This window comes from Phyllobates terribilis, unplaced genomic scaffold (genome assembly GCF_046119375.1).
Source record: "Phyllobates terribilis strain yellow unplaced genomic scaffold, ASM4611937v1 Scaffold_13__5_contigs__length_258822181, whole genome shotgun sequence".
NCBI classification, from domain to species: Eukaryota; Metazoa; Chordata; class Amphibia; order Anura; family Dendrobatidae; genus Phyllobates; species Phyllobates terribilis.
The window spans coordinates 39551110-39569602 of NW_027362773.1; the positions used below are offsets into that span (position 1 = coordinate 39551110).

Consider the following 18493-nt stretch of genomic DNA (forward strand, 5'->3'; position numbering starts at 1 on the left):
ACTCGTTCATCACTACTTGGGACTCCTAATGAAAACCTAAAATGAGATGATGTTAAAAAGAACCTGTCACCAAAAAAAACGCTAATAACATGCAGATATGGAGTTAAGCTGCAGGTTAATAGCATTATGAACCTGCCCGGCGCCAGCACTTAGCTGTGGGGAGAAAATGAACTGCATTCCCTATGGCAGCAATACGATTTCAGTCACGGGGGCATCACTGGCACTAGCTCGAGTTCAGCCAGCGCTCTGAGTATACAGCTGCAGCAAATGTAACCGCGACCCTGGCCCTGACTGACGCTCCTTCTGCATTGGGGCCGGCAGTCAGTCAGGGCCAGGGGCACGGTTACAGCCACTGCTCTATATACTCAGAGCAGTGACTGATGCAGCAGCTGCACTGCCCCCGGGGGAATGAAGTTCATTTTCTCCCCACAGCATTTGGCTTCGTGTGGACACCGGGCAGGATAATAGCACTATTAACCTACAGATTAACCCTTTATCTGCAGGTTTATAGCATTTTTGCTGGTGACAGGTTCCCTTTAACATTCGGTTGGTGGTAGATATGTTTTTGGACTTGTAAGTAGAAGGGTCAGACTTTGCTATTATTGATGCAGCAGTGCTTTCCCATTTAAGGGTGCTTATGTTATGACAATTTTAAAGAAAAGCCTGGGCACCTCCAGCATTACAAAAGTTAAGTTTTGTTACAGAATTAGCAAAAATACCTTCTTTCATGTCATTTGGAAGAAGATTTATTATAGTGATCAGGCTAGAGTAGCTGATGAACACTTCCATTCGATAGCATACCTAAGTTTGCTGTCATTGCATTCACTGTTCTGAAAAGTCACATACGCATACAGTTACCTTCATATAGGTAAACGCAAGAGCAGGCATGATGCACATTCTCCCCCTTGTGGCCAAAACAAACATGACACTTTTATCAAGCTGCTGGAAACTAGGAGGGCTGTCCAGCACGACATAGCAGGTAGGACAGGAATAGGGGCAGCTTCTGAGCCGTGATGCAAAATTTATTTTGACAAGGTATTGGATTCATTTCAGTTTTCTTTTCAGACCATAAGATGACTTTCTGTCTAAAGTTACTGCACTATAATGTGGTTAGGTGTTTTATAAAGAAAAGCTCAATCTCACACTCAATCTCAGGTGGCTGCACAGACGCAGATATCTGTATGCACTTTATGCAATTTCTAAAAGTTGTATAACAAGAATGGGACCCTCGATTATTATGCACTTGTGGCATATAACTGTCCTTGCTTGGAATACCCCTTTAATTATCATTATTCTCTCCATAGCCAGTTCTCTGAAACAGCTTAGGCCAGGTTCACACTACCTTTGATCCACATGTCAGTGGCTCAGTTGAGTATTACATCTAAAGCCTCAGAAAACAGGATTTGGGAATATGCGCTGACAGGGCCATTGACTGTAATGATGCAGGATGACTTGGACACCATTTTTGGCCGTATACATCAGTTTGAGGTGAGCTCCATGTAGCCTGCATCAAATATGCGGCAATGGCTGAAAATGATGTCCGACCATGCAAAATGTGACTCAGCATCTTTACAGATAAAGGCCCCATCGGCACATACGCCTGAATCCCGTTTCCAAGGCTTCCCCGAATGAGCCACTGATGCGTCGATGAAACGCAGTGCAAACCCGGGCTATGGAATGAGATGGTGCAGACTGAGGATTTGACCATTGGTGCCCATAAACTTAAGATAGTGTCTGGCATTGAGGGAGAGTCTGCAGACCCTCTTATACATTATATTCTCATCTGAGACCAATAAAATGGGTGGTTTTGACCATCATTTACTTATTGTGTATGGCCACCTTTAATGGAAAAGTCTTGCTATCAGGACATTGACTGGTACGGTGGCACAGTTCGGGAGAGGAAGGCCATGGATTCTTCACGTATAGTCTATATATTCATATGGTTGATATAATATAGCATTCGAGAACCTGGTGACTGGTATTCTACACCTTACTAGTTCTGTCTGGTCTCTGTATAAAGTGCAGGATGTAATAGGAAACCATTATAATTTGATCTGATCACTTGACTCTAACTATTCTTACAGGAAAAAATGTTATTACACTGACTGGAGGAGCAAAACCATGGGCAGGTTAGTGGGTGATGCAGTTTTTTATTTCGCCAAATACCCATCCTGCACAACCAATCAAACCCCTTACAGCAGTTGTAAATGTATACTAGATATAGATACAGTTTGCTAAATAGATCACTATGCAATATGCAAACAGTGATACAGATGTAGCATTTCCTAACATGACACATATATGATGCAGCAGATATCTCGATGCAGAAATCTGTAACTTGTCATGTTGTCCAATACCTTGTGCTGTAGGTTCAGTTACAGTTTTCTGCTGCAATATATCTTTCAGAGTCTTGGTATAGTCTACACTTTATGTGTTGGGTAAAGAAAGCTACATCTGTACTGTATCATGGATTTGAGCACAATGGCCACGGCCATTCGCCTGTTCTACAATTCTGTAGACATTTTGTCTTCTTCCATTACTCCCAGATGATTCCCAACGAGGTTTCTGAGAATTCTTAGCTGGAAAATCTGCTGTACCGATGAACGAACAAAGCCGAGGTCCATCTGCAACAAGTGATTTAGACACATTAAGGTTTTATTTATTTTATTAGGCTTCATTTGTAGGACGTCGTAGACTCTGTGCCACTGCTGCATAAATGTCACGACTGTCACTCCTTCTTTTTCTGACTCCTTTTATGAGATTTCTTCTTATCCAAAAATAAGCAATTCAGATAAGGCTGGGGTCACTTCTGTGTCCAAGGCAACGTTGCTTTTGCAGGAAAAAAATTCCCTTCTTGCAGTGCTATGAGTTCCAGTAAAATGATGGACACCATGACAGAACACCAATAATCTACGTGGTCCGTCACGTCCTGTTGGTGTATGTCATGTGATGAATCCGGCTCTTCTTCATTTTTGGTTTTCTACTCCTTTTAAAAAACTATGAGTATTAAGATGTAAACCCAACTTAACAAAGCCACCCAGCTCATTTATAGCACTGCTTTGTGGCTTTAGGCTGCTGTTCACACTTATATTGGCCATATAATAAGGCTAAGGTGAACACAACCAATGCTAATGGTCTCTTCATGATGGCAACTCAGGTCCACATGTCTTATCAGGATAGCTGGAACCACCTCCTGGGAACCCCCTTTAGTAAGCAAAAATGGAGAGATTGAATCTGCAAGAGTGAACTCTACCTGGGCAGTCAACGTATTATATGGACGTCCATTCATATGAATGGTTGCTACATAATTATACACTTCTCCTGCAGTGACCACTGCTCAGCATTACCTGACTATCAGCAGCTTCTGTTGGTAGAATTAACTATTTATTAATGGTGTGACTTTCCTGACCCATGGTAATCACCATGAAATAAAGGTCCCCATGCAAATTTGGCTAATTTCGGCTGAGCTACCCAATATTGATAGTACCAGATGACAGTCTAAATTGCATGAGGGCCTCCTGACTCACTCCTGATAGATGTTGAGACAGAGAAGGATCCTGGGTGTAAGTTTTCAAATGGCCATTCCTTTTGTGCTCCTCTGGCAGTGACTCTAACAGGGAACACAGGAGCATTCAGCCAAGTATTCATGAGTAGGAGAGATTTTAGCCAAGCAATCATGGTTGTCTATTGTGTATGGGGGCCTTAAAGTGAACCTGACAGCTGATACATGCTGCCCAGAATGTGGGCAGCTTGTATCAGGCACGGGCTATATGATCTCAGCCATGTATGTTTGACTCTGAAACACTGCAGCGTTTCAGAGAAAAACATACTTTAAAAACTGGAGACCGAGACCGAGTAGCGCTGGAGACTAGTCGGGCAGGCAGATCCTAGGCAGATTTTAACTGCCTACTGCCCTGGATTAGGTAGATAAAGTAGTAAATCGCTGCACTGCCTATATATCAAGCTCGAACAGGGACCAACGCCAGTAAACATGTATTGCAAAAACTCGGCACTCAAGGTAAAGTTTAAAAAATTTAATGAGCCAGTAAATAAAAGAGTGTTATACAGCAGATGTTTCGGTCATATAGACCTTCATCAGGCTATGTAGCCTTGCAGATTGTACTGATGAAGCTCTATATGACCGAAACATCTGCTGTATAACACTCTTTTATTTACTGGCTCATTACATTTTTTAAACTTTACCTTGAGTGCCGAGTTTATGCAATACTGCCCTGGATTGACAGGTCTCTGCCTACATGCATGTAAAGGCAAAGATCTGTCACTCCAGGGTGGTGGGAGGGAAGAAGCCGCCGAGGACCAGAATGTCGGAATAATCTTCTTCAGCTTTTGGAGTATGTTTTTCTCTGAAACACTGGAAACATACCTGGCTGAGATGATACAGCCAGTGCCTGATACATGCTGCCTGTGGATCAGGCAGCATGTATCAGCTCTCAGGTTCACTTTAAGAGTTGTCTTAGCTTGGATAATTTCTCTATATAAAAAGTATTAATTTTTATATCTATGCTGAGCAGAATGATACATAGGTTTGTTGGAAAAGTTTCAGTTTAACTTGTTCTTTATCCACTGAAATCTCTTGTGTCTGCATGCATATGAGTCTAGTGGGTGGTGCTAATAGTGATTGACAGTGATTCCTGCATGTACAGTCATACAGGTTAGACTGTCAATCACTGAGGAGGACCACCCACTGGACTCATACACATACAAACATCAGGGATTTTAATGAATAAAATGTAAAGTTTTACTGAAACTTTTTTCACAAAAATGTATATCGATCTGATCAGCTCATCCTGCTCTATAACATCTGGCCTGTACATCATAAACCATTTTCAACATGATAGGTTCCCTTTAAGAATTAAGCCTTCCTGATTTCTGCCTCCAGTATTATATATAATTGGCTCGCTTGAGCATAATTGCTCCTGTGAAAGTTTATCACTAAGGAGGAAAACATGCATTGCTTCTGTTGAATTCATTTAACTGTCTGCATTGTTATACAGTAGAAAGTGTAAATTACCGCCATTCCCCAACAGAATTGATATCTCAAGTAAATTGCTTTAATTCGATTGCTCAATAAACACAGGCATAAAGAAATACGATGTTATTATGTTACAGAGTGTAATAAAGATGTCACTTCTATAAAACACACAGGGGGGTTCTGTTAATGGACCCCACCTTGAGGGTCCCCAGTCTTCCTAATAAAATTCAGCATAATTATTACACATTGTTCCGGAGCCTCAAGGTGCTCAATAGAAATAAAGCAGTTACAACTTTATTGTTCCGGTACCTGCAGCTCCATGACTTGCAAAATTTTATCCACAGACTGTGGATTTTTACAGTTACAATAAAAAAAAATTAAACCCCTATTGCAAATTACGTTTGGCAAGCCTTCTGCTGTTTGCAATGAAGTAATGAAACAAGAACAATATAAATCACTCAGCACAACTAATATATCAAGTACTTTCTCCAAATTCAGCACAAAATGCTTCTTCAGTGACCACTGCAGTCTCCGAATTATTTATCCCCTTCATGATAAGCATTTTTGGAGCACCTCTGGCTGTTATGACCTGCTTCAAACATGATGTATAGCCAGATGTTAACTTTTGGCAGTGTTCCTGAAAAATGTTAGACCATTCTTCATTGACAATGGCATCCGGTTGAGGCAATATTGTTGTCAAGAGAGTGGCCTAAAAAGTTAGGAGAAAAAGAAATAATGCAAAAAGATAGCAAAGGCATTGAAAGTACCTAGAGGTGCAGTTGGAAGCAGAGTTTGCAAGTGCGAAGTTAAGCAGCATACATGTGGTGAGCGGATCAGCTGCCTGCTCCCTCAGTAAGGAAACCACTTATGAGCCATCTTCCAGCACTGCTGAGCTCTGCTGCTGATGGAGCCTGACTATGGAGATACGGTTTAGTAGTTAGCCTGCTATGCTGTAGCTGGAGCTAATTTATGGAGCTGTGGTTTTAAGAATTTTTCTGTTAGGATACACTGATATTAAATTGCTGTCAAAATGCATGTGTGCCTTACAGTGATCACGGCCAGCTTTAGAGAGAGCAGTGCTTACAAGTTCTATTGGAAAGAGCTTGTAAGCAAAGCACATGTTAAATCGCTGCATCTAGGCTGCAGTGGAGCCCAGTAACCTAAACAATGAGACATAAGTAAGAAAATAAAATATTGCTTTTTTCAAGAGGATGGAAAGAAATTCTAATAAGTAAATTGCATAGTTGGTTGTTTTTAACTAAACTTTGCAATTTTACCCAGAAAAGAAAAAGAGAATAACCCTAAAGGGAATCTGTCATCAGCTTTTTCTAACTAATTTGAGAGCAGCATAATGTAGAGAAAGAGACCCTGATTCCAGTGATGTGTCACTTACTTGGCTGCTTGCTGTACTTTTGCTAAAATCACTGTTTTATCAGCAGGAGATTATTAATAGAGGACTAGTAAACTGCTGACATGTAGTCCTTCCTATTAATGAGCATTATATAAACCCGCCCCCAACATAGATTGGCAGCTTTTTGCCTGTGCATAGTGTATACAGAAAGCAGCCAATCAGTGGTGTGGGCAGGGTTATACTGAGCTCAGCATTCAGGGAACTAATAGATCTGCAACAAATAAAACTGTGATTTTATCAAAACTATAGCAAGCATCCCAGCCTGGTGGAATCAGGGTCTCTGCTCCTACATCATTAGCTAACTCCTAATGACAGATTCACTTTTTATTCTAAATGAATTGAGCTCCCCCTAGTGGTTACTGCAAGCAATCATATTTTCAGCAATTATCAGGCTTTGTATAAGGAGGCAGGGATTTTAAGATCTTTCATTAAAAAACAGAGCTCAAACCTTACAAAATCAAATTACACTGAATGTATTGAAGAGAATTAATATTTTAGGTGCACATTTACTGTAGCAGATCCTCGGCATTGTTTATTCATTGGTACAGTGGAATTTCATTACTTCTTAATTACTCCAGCTTTTTCCTTCTCTTCTGATTCATTCAATGTGATGCAGAGCAAACAATTAAAGTTCTATAGTTACAAGTAATTTCTATGTAGCAGATCTCTTAGGGAAGCGTAGGCCAAATGTATGAATTCACAACTGCTTGTAGCATTTACCCAGTTCTGCTTGTGCCTGCTTTACCTCAGCAAATCCTAGAATGCAAAATCCGGCTTGTAAATTGCATTAACCTGACTATCTGGATCATGGATACCATACATTAAAGCATTGTTTAACTCATAACCCGCTTGCTGGACTTATTTTTCCTTAATTTTTACCAAAATTTTCTTTCCAGGGGTTCAGAAAACATTTGGAGATTGTTGTTTATGTTCCATGAAATAATAATAATTCACTCAGTTCAGTTTGTAGCTATAGCATGTAAAGGAAAATGTAACATAATTCAAGACAATGCTTTTCTTCCCTTGAAATATCATATATACTGGCGGAGTCGTCTACGGTGCTATGCACAAACTGATTATATCAATGTAAGTGGATGTATACGGTTAGCGTTAGGCTCTTTTCATCTTAAAGTGATAATAAGGTTTGACTATAAAAAAAAAGCTAATATGCACTGTGTTAAAGGGGTATAACACCTTCTGAAAATAAAAATTACAATTTCTATACATATTGAAAAGCTACTAAATTCTCCAATTTACTTTTTGCATCAATTGCCCAATGTTTTCATAATTTCTACTTGCTGCAATTCACTAAGAACCTATATTGTTTGCCTTCATGGCATACACTGTAACTCTGTCCATGGTGAAAGACACTTAGCTACTGTGCAATTATTAGAGCTACGTCTTGTAATGAGCTGTGTAGCTGTGTATCCATCTCAGGAACAAGACATATCATTATGCACTGAATGTAAGTATGCTGCAAATTACATCCACACGCTGCAATGAAAGCCAGTAGTGAAAGTTGACCAGCACTCAGGATTTGACATCCACAACTTGTCAATATCTGTTGTGGATATTCACCTTGGATTTCACCCTTTGCAAGTCAAAGGGTCAAGGGTCTGATACATATCATCCCATCTCTACAGTAACTCTTAAAATGTATTTCCAAAAATGAATTAAAAATATTATGCTACAATACTTAGCGCATGTCAGGTGCAGGAGTGTGGAGTGGGCTCAGGAGCTGAGCCTGCACCATATCCAGCAGATGCGGCTGTATTACACAGCTAACATTTGCCATTAACAGTGATTAGAGCTTACCACTAATCACTGCTGTTACCCCTTTAAATGTTACTGTAAATTTCTGACAGCCATATTTAATGTAAACCTATAATATCGGAAACTGTTATTTATCTGCAGATATAGGATTAATCTGCAGATAAATATTGTTACAATGCTATCTGACCACCTTACTAATAGTGCGGCTCCGGAAAAAAATTAACTTATTTCCTCCCAGGAGCTGCCGGATTTCAGTCATAGAGGCGTGTTTGTAGAAGTTACAGTCACTGCTGACTATACTATGAGTGGTGACTGTAAGCACTCCCCGGCACTTTGATTGACAGCCGGCTCTGCAGTACATCTATGCATAGCAAGTTGTCAATCAAAGTTCTGGGATGTGCTCACAGCCATTGCTCACAGTATAGTGAGCAGTGACTGTAGCATCTCTGTACACGCCTCTATGACTAAAAGCCAGCAGCTCCAGGGAGGAAACAAGTTCAGTAACTTAGTAAGGAAGCTGGGCAGCATCATAACTATATTTACCAGCCAATTAACCCTTTATCAACACCCATCGCCCCCATTGACTCCTGGACACAATGACCAGGTGTAGATGGATGGCCACTGCAGCCCAGGGCCTACTAAAAGCCCATCTGCCTGATTTGTTGGTACTCCTTTGAAGCCTAGGCAATGGCTACACAAACCAATTTTTTTTCTTTACAAATTTCACATTTATTTCAGTTCTCAAATAAAAAAAAATACATATGTCTGATATTGCCCAAATTGAGCTGACCTGAGTAATCATATTACCAGATCATTTTTTACCACACAGTGAACGCCATAAAAACAAAACAATGGTGGAATTGCATTTTTTTTTCATGATTTCACCAAAGTTTTATTTTCTTTCACATTTTCCAGTACATCGTATGGTAAAATAAATTATGTCATTCAAAATTACAACTTGTCCTGCAAAAAATAAGCATTGATATGGCTGTGTCGGTGTAAGAAATAAAAAATGTGTGCCTCTTCGAAGATGGGAAGGAGAAAATAAAAATGTAAAAGTGAAAATTAGCTGCGTCTGGAAGGCGTTAAAACAAACTTTAAGTGAACCCCAAACAGTGTAGACATGCCATTTTTCTAAATAATGTTTTATAAAATATTTTGCTTCTAAATAGCAGCATGGTCGGGCTGTGGTCTGTGCTGTGGGCTGCTTAAATCTAAGCTTTAGCAGAGCGTTCATCCATCTTTGCCTCCCAGGCTATTTTATCCAGTAGGAGCTCCAGCAATGTACAATGCGCTTCTGCATCACTGGCTCCCTCTACTGGTACAGTAGAGCTAGATGCTCTGTATTCTAAACCACAGTGTGAGCAGCTCAAACCGCCGCTGCTGTTCCGTGCTGTTGTTCAGAAACATAATCTGCTGTAAACGCTACTTATGAAACCACAATTGTGCACACTCCTGCACTCTAGTAGATTTTCTATATTCCCGGAGTTACATTTTAATGTTAGCTTCACATCTTTTTTTTTTTTACACTGATCCGTTAATAGATCCATAGGCTTTCAATCATGGTGAAAAACATCTATTTGTCTCCATTTGACAAGTCTTTATCTGGATTAATTTTTTTTACAATGGGACAGGCAAAAGAAGACTATCCCCTTTATTTCCATTTTTTTTTTTTACAGGACCCTTGAACAGAAACAAAATTGTGATGTGAACCTATCCTAAATTTATGATTTGTTATCAGAGTTCATCTCTTTTTTGAGATCCTGCGCACAAATACAACTGACTGTAAAGATCCAAAACACTCCTGCAACTGACTGTAAAGATCCAAAACACTCCTGCAACTGACTGTAAAGATCCAAAACACTCCTGCAACTGACTGTAAAGATCCAAAACACTCCTGCAACTGACTGTAAAGATCCGAAAGCAGTCAGAGGCCAGTGATCTGCCCCACAGGCATCCACATGATATGGCAAGACTTGCTTTGCTGCCTTGCTGCTGTATGGAAGCCTTACAGCAGAGACTTCCTGCTGACTACAGATGACTAGGAGGCAGAGCACAGGGTTCTTACAGCTGCTGGAGCTTTACAGTCAGGCGCTGGAGTGTGCACATCTGGTGTCTGTTGTGCTGTAGATCAGAGACTATTCTAATGACCTAAATTGTAAAGTAAGAGCTTATATTCAGTACTACAGTATATAACTTTTTCGTATATAATTGGAGATACACTTTCACTGTAGGAAATTGTTGTTTAAGGTTTCAGTTATCCTTTAAAGGGAATCTGACAATAGGATCAACCCTCCTAAGCCGTCTATATAAGCATGCAGGTCATAGGAAGCTGAATAAAATGATATCTTGATATCTGCAATCTGATGTCATATTTCATAGGAATCAATATTTTTCCTAATATGTAAATGAGCTGTGAAGATCTATCGGCGAGACACAGATCTCCCTGAAAATCTACCTCCAGAGCTTATTATAATTGTATGAGGGCATTATCAGTGTGAGACATGTAGCGCAGGAGAGTGGACTGTCAGTCATTACATGTCTCACACTGGTAATGCCCCCTTTCACTTAAGATAAGCCCTGGATGTAAATTCTTAGGGAGATCTAAATCCGGCCCATAGATCTTAACGTCTCATTTACATATAACAAAAACATGGATCGGATCTTAGATATCAAGGTATCATTTTATTCAGCTTTCTACAGTATGACCTGTATGCCCACATAGACGGTTTAGTAGGGTTGATCTTACTGACAGATTCCTTTTTAGACTCTCTCTATTTAGCTACTTCAGCCATTGAATGTTCAATGCAAATAGCTTACTGGCCTTGAGTTACCCAAGCTATATTTCTCCCATAGATTTCTTTGTGAAGTTGTGCTACTATTGTACAGCAAATGCAACTTCCATTGACTTCTATAAGATTTGATTGCCAACTGCCTCTATACAAGTCTTTGTCTCATATATTTTAATGCTGTGACAAATTTTTAGGTTAAATGCATTGTGAAACATGTAGTTAAAGGGAACCTGACACCTGATTCATACTGCTCGAATTACGGACAGCATGCATCAGTCAACGGGTGCACGATTATAGCTGTATATGGTTTACTTTAATATGGAGAGGGATTTCAAACAGAACATACTTTGAAAAGTCACCCAGGGACTATGCTTCTCAGGTGACTAGTCCAAGAGGCAGGTCGTCGGCTGCTTCTCTCTGTCCCACTCCCCTAGACTGACAAGTATGTACACACATCGGGAGAGACCTCTTAGTCATGGGGAGCGTGGCAGGGACAAGCCTTTCAGTTTCTGTCCGACTCAGCACCGCGTTTCCTGCTTTGTCACGGGACCAGAGTTGAAGGTGGTGATCTGACTGCTCATTGTAGTACCTACATCTGCCCTCTTAAATGTCTAAAAATCGGATGTGAAACACTGATAATACAAATGGACACACTTATAAAAACCTGATCCAGCACGCTGGTGAAAATCTGTGAAAAACATACATCTAAATGAGACCCTAGTGCCAGCTTAGTTCTTTGATAAAAAAAAAAAAAAAACTTTTCTAGTCTAGGTAGAAAACTGGTGGATTTTTTAATTTTTTTTAACGAGCCAACTTTACCCATCAGGAAAAAGTGGAGCAGGTGCTATGTATATTGTGTTCAGTTTAATCATCTTTTTGCTCAGTGTATTTTTATTGAAATAAAAAAGGTTTACAAAATATCAGTAAAACAAAAGTGAAGCAAGAGATGGCAATAGCCCAGCATAGTATAACGTTACATCAAATCAATAACATTTTCATGAGCAAAACGTACAAATACTCCTTTGTTGTCAGCAGTGAAATATTAAAAAGACATCTGAAAATGACATTTGAGATGGCAAGGAATAAGAAGAAAGATAAGCTGCAATTCTAGAACTGAAAGTAATATAATATAGAATAAAATATAATGTATTGTTTTACACCAAAACCAACTTAGAACTAAGCGGAACACCATATTTTTTTATCTATTTACACTAAACAATTGGAATAAATGGATGCATTACATATTGCATACAGGCCCTGTATACTGTATATGGACACTGTATTTCCTATCCCATCCATCATGGATATGTATAAACTTTGCACTTAACCCAGCACTCTGCTTACCCTAGAGTCTCCCAAATACTATGATGACACCCACAGTCCTGAAACACTGTATGATGCCCCCAGAGCCCCACACACATTATAATGGATCCGCAGTACCCCCATGCAGTATGATGCCCCAATTCTGTCCAATATGATGTCTCCACAGTCTCCCACAAAGCAATCATCAATCACCATATTCACCACGGTGGACTAAATTCAACAGATGAGGTGTAGACGATCATGATCACGATCACTATCCATTGACCCAAAATAGTAAAAGAAAAAGGCAGAGACACTATTATATGACCAGAATGTCTGCATCAATTGCTGATTGCTCATTATTGTTACATTTCCATGGGAAATGTTGGAAAATGTTGAAAATTGATTTGATAAATGGAATATTCAAGGGAATTTTAAGTGTTTTTCTATATTTTATGATAATATGTAGTTTAGGGAGATGACTGTAGTTTGGCATTATTCATACAAAGGTATAGTGACATTTAAAACTTGAAAATTTGGTCTACTTTTTTTTACTGCCCATGAACAGTCCCCACACAGTATGAAGCCCTTAGTGTCCCCCACACAGGTTAATACACCCCAGTGTTCCCCCACACAGTTTGATGCCCCTTGCAATAGCTATGATGCCCCCACAACCACTCACTCAGTATGTTGCTGCCGCAGCCTCCATGCACACAATTGTTTTGTTTGTCTGTCTCATCCCTGATTCTCCGTTGAGCTGCTTGCTGTTGCTCAGTCATGTGGCTTGATGATGTCACTTCACCTGAAGGTTCTTCTAGGTTCTTCGATCTCTACCCTGACTGAATGGTGAAGTAGGGATCTGATGGCTCCCTGCTCCAACATTGTATTCAACTGTATCATTGACCCATGGACACAGATATAGTTGAAGTTGAGACATACTCCTCAAAATCCCATGACAGCAGGTTAACTCCCAAAATTTGGCAATGTCCGTCTGGATTAAGGATGGTTGGAAAGTAGGATGAATTTCGCGCTTCATGGTGGATATAAATGTCATAGTCTTTGATGGAAAAATATTTAGATTTGAGAGTCCTCAGTGGTTGATAATTTTTAATGACCAACTGAAAAGATGGTAAATTGCAAGATTTCGAGACTGCTTAGGTCTCTTCATCAGGCATAGTATAACACAAAGTCTTAAGAGTTATACTGTGTTATTCTATGCCTGATGAAGAGACATGTGTAGTATCAAAAGCTTCCAATTTGTTACCATCTTTTCAGTTAGCCATTAAAAGGTATCAACCACTAAGGACTCTCAAACCTTAATATTTTTCTATCTATTGGCTAACACGGTAAAAAGCTATATAGCCTTTGATTGACAGCCGGCTCTGCAGTGTTTCAGTGCAGAGTTGGCTATCAGTCAATGCTGGGGCGTGCTTACAGTCGCTGCTCTCAGTGATGTGAGCAGTGACTGCCTGTAATTGCTCTGGGCACTTCTGCATCAGTAAAAGCTGGAGGCTCCCAGGAGAAATTAAGTTCATTTTCTCATTTTCTCACAGGTGCCAATCTTTCAGTACTGCAGCTGGGCATCTTCATAACACTATTAGCCTGTAGATTAATCCTATATCTGCAGGTCAATAGCAATATTGGACATGTCAGGTTCCCTTTAAGCTAAAACAAAATTTGCAACAAGGTTTAACTTTTCAGTAAATATTTTGGACTGCTAAGAACTACTGTCAAAAGCATCACGGTACATTGTAGACTGCAGAATGAGTTATCAGTGCATTTAGTTTGTGAGCTCTTCTGATGGCTCAAGTTTGTAACCTTTCTCATGAACAACCTTCTGGGCTGATTTATGACCAAATCAAAGTTTTAACTGGTCATGAATTGGCTTAGACAGAGAGTGCTGGGGCAGGATGACGAGCCTACAGCAGCCTGTGGGTCACAGGACAGAGAGTGCTGGGGCAGGAAGACGAGCCTACAGCAGCCTGCAGGCCACAGGACAGAGAGTGCTGGGGTAGGAAGACGAGCCTACAGCAGCCTGCAGGCCACAGGACAGAGAGTGCTGGGGCAGGAAGACGAGCCTACAGCTGCCTGCAGGCCACAGGACTGAGAGTGCTGAGGCAGGAAGACAAGCCTACAGCAGCCCGCAGGCCACAGGACAGAAAGTGCTGGGGCAGGAAGACGAGCCTACAGCAGCCTGCAGGCCACAGGACAGAGAGTGCTGAGGCAGGAATATGAGCCTAAAGCAGCCTGCAGGCCACAGGATGGAGAGTGCTCGGGCAGGAAGACAACTTACAGCAGCCTGCAGGCCACAGGACAGAGAGTGCTGGGGCAGGAAAACGAGCCTACAGCAGCCTGCAGGCCAAAGGACAGAGAGTTCTGGGGCAGGAAGATGTGCTTACAGCAGCCTGCAGGCCACAGGACAGAGAGTGCTGGGGCAGGAAGCTGAACATACAGCAGCCTGCAGGCTACAGGACAGAGAGTGATGGGGCAGAAAGACGAGCCTACAGCAGCCTACAGGCCACAGGACAGAGAGTGGTGGGACAGGAAGACGAGCCTACAGCAGCCTGCAGGCCACAGGACAGAGAGTGCTGGGGTAGGAAGACGAGCCTACAGCAGCCTGCAGGCCACAAGACAGAGAGTGCTGGGACAGGAAGACGAGCCTACAGCAACCTGCAGGCCACAGGACAGAGAGTGCTGGGGCAGGAAGATGAGCTGACAGCAGCCTGCATGCCACAGGACAGAGAGTGCTGAGGCAGGAAGACAGCTTACAGCAGCCTGCATGCCACAGGACAGAGAGTGCTGGGGCAGGAAGATGAGCCTACAGCAGCCTGCAGGCCACAGGACAGAGAGTTCTGCAGCAGGAAGACGAGCTTACAGCAACCTGCAGGCCACAGGACAGAGAGTAAAACCTACAAAAGACAAAAATATATCTCATACCCTACCATCATTATATATAAATGTAAAGCAAAGTTGCATAATAAATAAAGGGTACTTAGTGAACTATTTTTGATCAAAAAAAGTATACAAGCCGTCCCAGCAGCGGCAAGGTGACCCTAAATTGGGACGGTACCTATACTGCCTATATTAAAAACCTTACTGTATATCAAAGTTGAAGTAATGCATATAAAAGGGTAGACAAATAGGACCGGGCCCCAACTCCAGACCACCCAGGCCCATGGTAAGCTACATATATACCAATCAGCTCAACAAAGGGGATGCCACACCCTTAAATTGCACAGAATGCAAACAAGACAAAAAACCAAGCAATGTGAACTGAGGTCTAAGATGGTAGACATGCAAGAAATAGGAGCATGTTCACACTAGCAAAAAGAAGCAAAACCTACAAAAGACAAAAATATATCTCATACCCTACCATCATTATATATAAATGTAAAGCAAAGTTGCATAATAAATATAGGGTACTTAGTGAACTATTTTTGATCAAAAAAAGTATACAAGCCGTCCCACCAGCGGCAAGGTGACCCTAAATTGGGACGGTACCTATACTGCCTATATTAAAAACCTTACTGTATATCAAAGTTGAAGTAATGCATATAAAAGGGCAGAGAGTGCTGGGGCAAGAAGACAACCTACAGCAGCCTGCAGGCCACAGGACGGAGAGTGCTGGGGCAGGAAAACGAGCCTACAGCAGCCTGCAGGCCACAGGAAAGAGTGTTGGGGCAGGAAGACGAACATACAGCAGCCTGCAGGCCAGAGGACAGAGAGTGCTGGGGCAGGAAGACGAGCCTACAGCAGCCTGTAGGCCACAGGACAGAGAGAGGTGGGGCAGGAAGATGAGCTTACAGCAGCCTGCAGGCCACAGGAAAGAGAGTGCTGGGGCAGGAAGATGAACATAGAGCAGCCTGCAGGCCACAGGACAGAGAGTGCTGGGGCAGGATGATGAGCTTACAGCAGCCTGCAGGCCACAGGACAGAGAGTGCTGGGGCAGGAATATGAGCCTAAAGCAGCCTGCAGGCCACAGGACAGAGAGTGCTGGGGCAGGAAGACGAGCCTACAGCAGCCTGTAGGCCACAGGTCAGAGAGTTTGGGTCGGAAGACGAGCCTAGAACAACCTGCAGGCCAAAGGAGAGAGAGTGCTGAGGCAGGAAGACGAGCCTACAGCAGCCTGCAGGCCAAAGGACAGAGAGTGCTGGGGCAGGAAGACAAGCCTACAGCAGCCTGTAGGCCACTGGACAGAGAGTGATGTGGCAGGAAGACGAGCCTACAGAAGCCTGCAGGCCACAGAACAGAGAGTGCTGGGGCAGGAAGTCAAGCCGACAGCAGCCTGAAGGCCACAGGACAGAGTGTGCCGGGGTAGGAAGACAATCTACAGCAGCCTGCAGGCCACAGGACAGAGAGTGCTGGGACAGGAATATGTGCCTACACCAGCCTGCAGGCCACCGGACAGAGAGTGCTTGGGGAGGAAGACGAGACTACAGCAGACTGCAGGCCACAGGACAGAGAGTGCTGGGGCAGGAAGACGAACATACAGCAGCCTGCAGGCCACAGGACAGAGAGTGCTGGGGTAGGAAGACAAGCCTACAGCAGCCTGCAGGTCACAGAACAGAGAGTGCTGGGGCAGGCAGATGAGCCTACAGCAGCCTGTAGGCCACAGGACAGAGGGTGCTGGGGCAGGAACACAACCTACAGCAGCCTGCAGGCCATAGGACAGAGAGTGCTGGGGCAGGAAGATGAGCCAACAGCAGCCTGCAGGCCACAGGACAGAGAGTGCTGGGGCAGGAAGTCAAGCCTACAGCAGCCTGCAGGCCACAGGACAGAGAGTGCCGGGGTAAGAAGACAACCTACAGCAGCCTGCAGGCCACAGGACAGAGAGTGCTGGGGAAGGAAGACAAGCCTACAGCAGCCTGCAGGCCACAGGACAGAGAGTGCTGAGGCAGGAAGACGAGCCTTCAGCAGCCTGCAGGCCACAGGGCAGAGAGTGCTGGGGCAGGAAGACGAGCTTACAGCAGCCTGCAGGCCACAGGACAGAGAATGCTGGGGCAGGAAGACGAGCCAACAGCAGCCTGCAGGTCACAGGACAGAGAGTGCTGGGGCAGGAAGATGAGCCTACAGCAGCCTGCAGGCCACAGGACAGAGAGTGCTGGGGTAGGAAGACGAACCTACAGCAGCCTGCAGGCCACCGAACAGAGGGTGCTGGTGCAGGAAGACGAGCCTACAGCAGCCTGCAGGCCACAGGACAGAGAGTACTGGGCAGGAAGACGAGCCTACAGTAGCCTGCAGGCCACAGGACAGAGAGTGTTGGAGTAGGAAGACAACCTACTGCAGCCTGCAGGCCACAGGACAGAGAGTTCTGGGGCAGAAAGACGAGCCTACAGAAGCCTGCAGGCCACAGGACAGAGAGTGCTGGGGCATAAAGATGAGCCTACAGCAACCTGCAGGCCACAGAACAGAGAGTGCTGGGGCAGGAAGTCAAGCCTGCAGCAGCCTGCAGGCCACAGGACAGAGAGTGCCGGGGTAACAAGACAACCTACAGCAGCCTGCAGACCACAGGACAGAGAGTGCTGGGACAGGAATATGTGCCTACACCAGCCTGCAGGCCACCGGACAGAGAGTGTTGGGGCAGGAAGACGAGCCTACAGCAGCCTGCAGGCCACAGGACAGAAGTGCTGGGGCAGAAAGACGAGACTACAGCAGCCTGCAGGCCACAGGACAGAGAGTTCTGGGGCAGGAAGACGTGCTTACAGCAGCCTGCAGGCCACAGGAAGAGAGTGCTAGGGCAGGAAGATGAACATACAGCAGCCTGCAGGCTACAGGACAGAGAGTGCTGAGGCAGAAAGATGAGCCTACAGCAGCCTACAGGCCACAGGACAGAGAGTGGTGGGACAGGAAGATGAGCCTACAGCAGCCTGCAGGCCACAGGACAGAGAGTGCTGGGGTAGGAAGACGAGCCTACAGCAGCCTGCAGGCCACAGGACAGAGAGTGCTGGGACAGGAAGACGAGCCTACAGCAACCTGCAGGCCACAGGACAGAGAGTGCTGGGCAGGAAGAAGAGTTGACAGCAGCCTGCAGGCCACAGGACAGAGAGTGCTGGGGCAGGAAGACAGCCTACAGCAGCCTGCAGGCCACAGGACAGAAAGTGCTGGGGCAGGAAGATGAGCCTACAGCAGCCTGCAGGCCACAGGACAGAGAGTTCTGGGGCAGGAAGACGAGCTTACAGCAACCTGCAGGCCAAAGGACAGAGAGTGCTGGGGCAGGAAGAC

The 18493-nt window shown here is 43.7% G+C and overlaps 1 protein-coding gene across 2 annotated transcripts in view; it reads left to right on the forward strand.

The window, feature by feature from the left end:
- ANO3 (anoctamin 3) overlaps positions 1–18493 on the forward strand; it is a 955742-nt gene that overhangs the window by 673274 nt on the left and 263975 nt on the right. For both annotated transcript variants that reach the window (XM_073658056.1, XM_073658057.1), the window contains exon 7: positions 2085–2129. In XM_073658056.1, coding sequence (XP_073514157.1) covers positions 2085–2129 — 45 coding nt within the window. The remainder of the gene's footprint in view (positions 1–2084; positions 2130–18493) is intronic.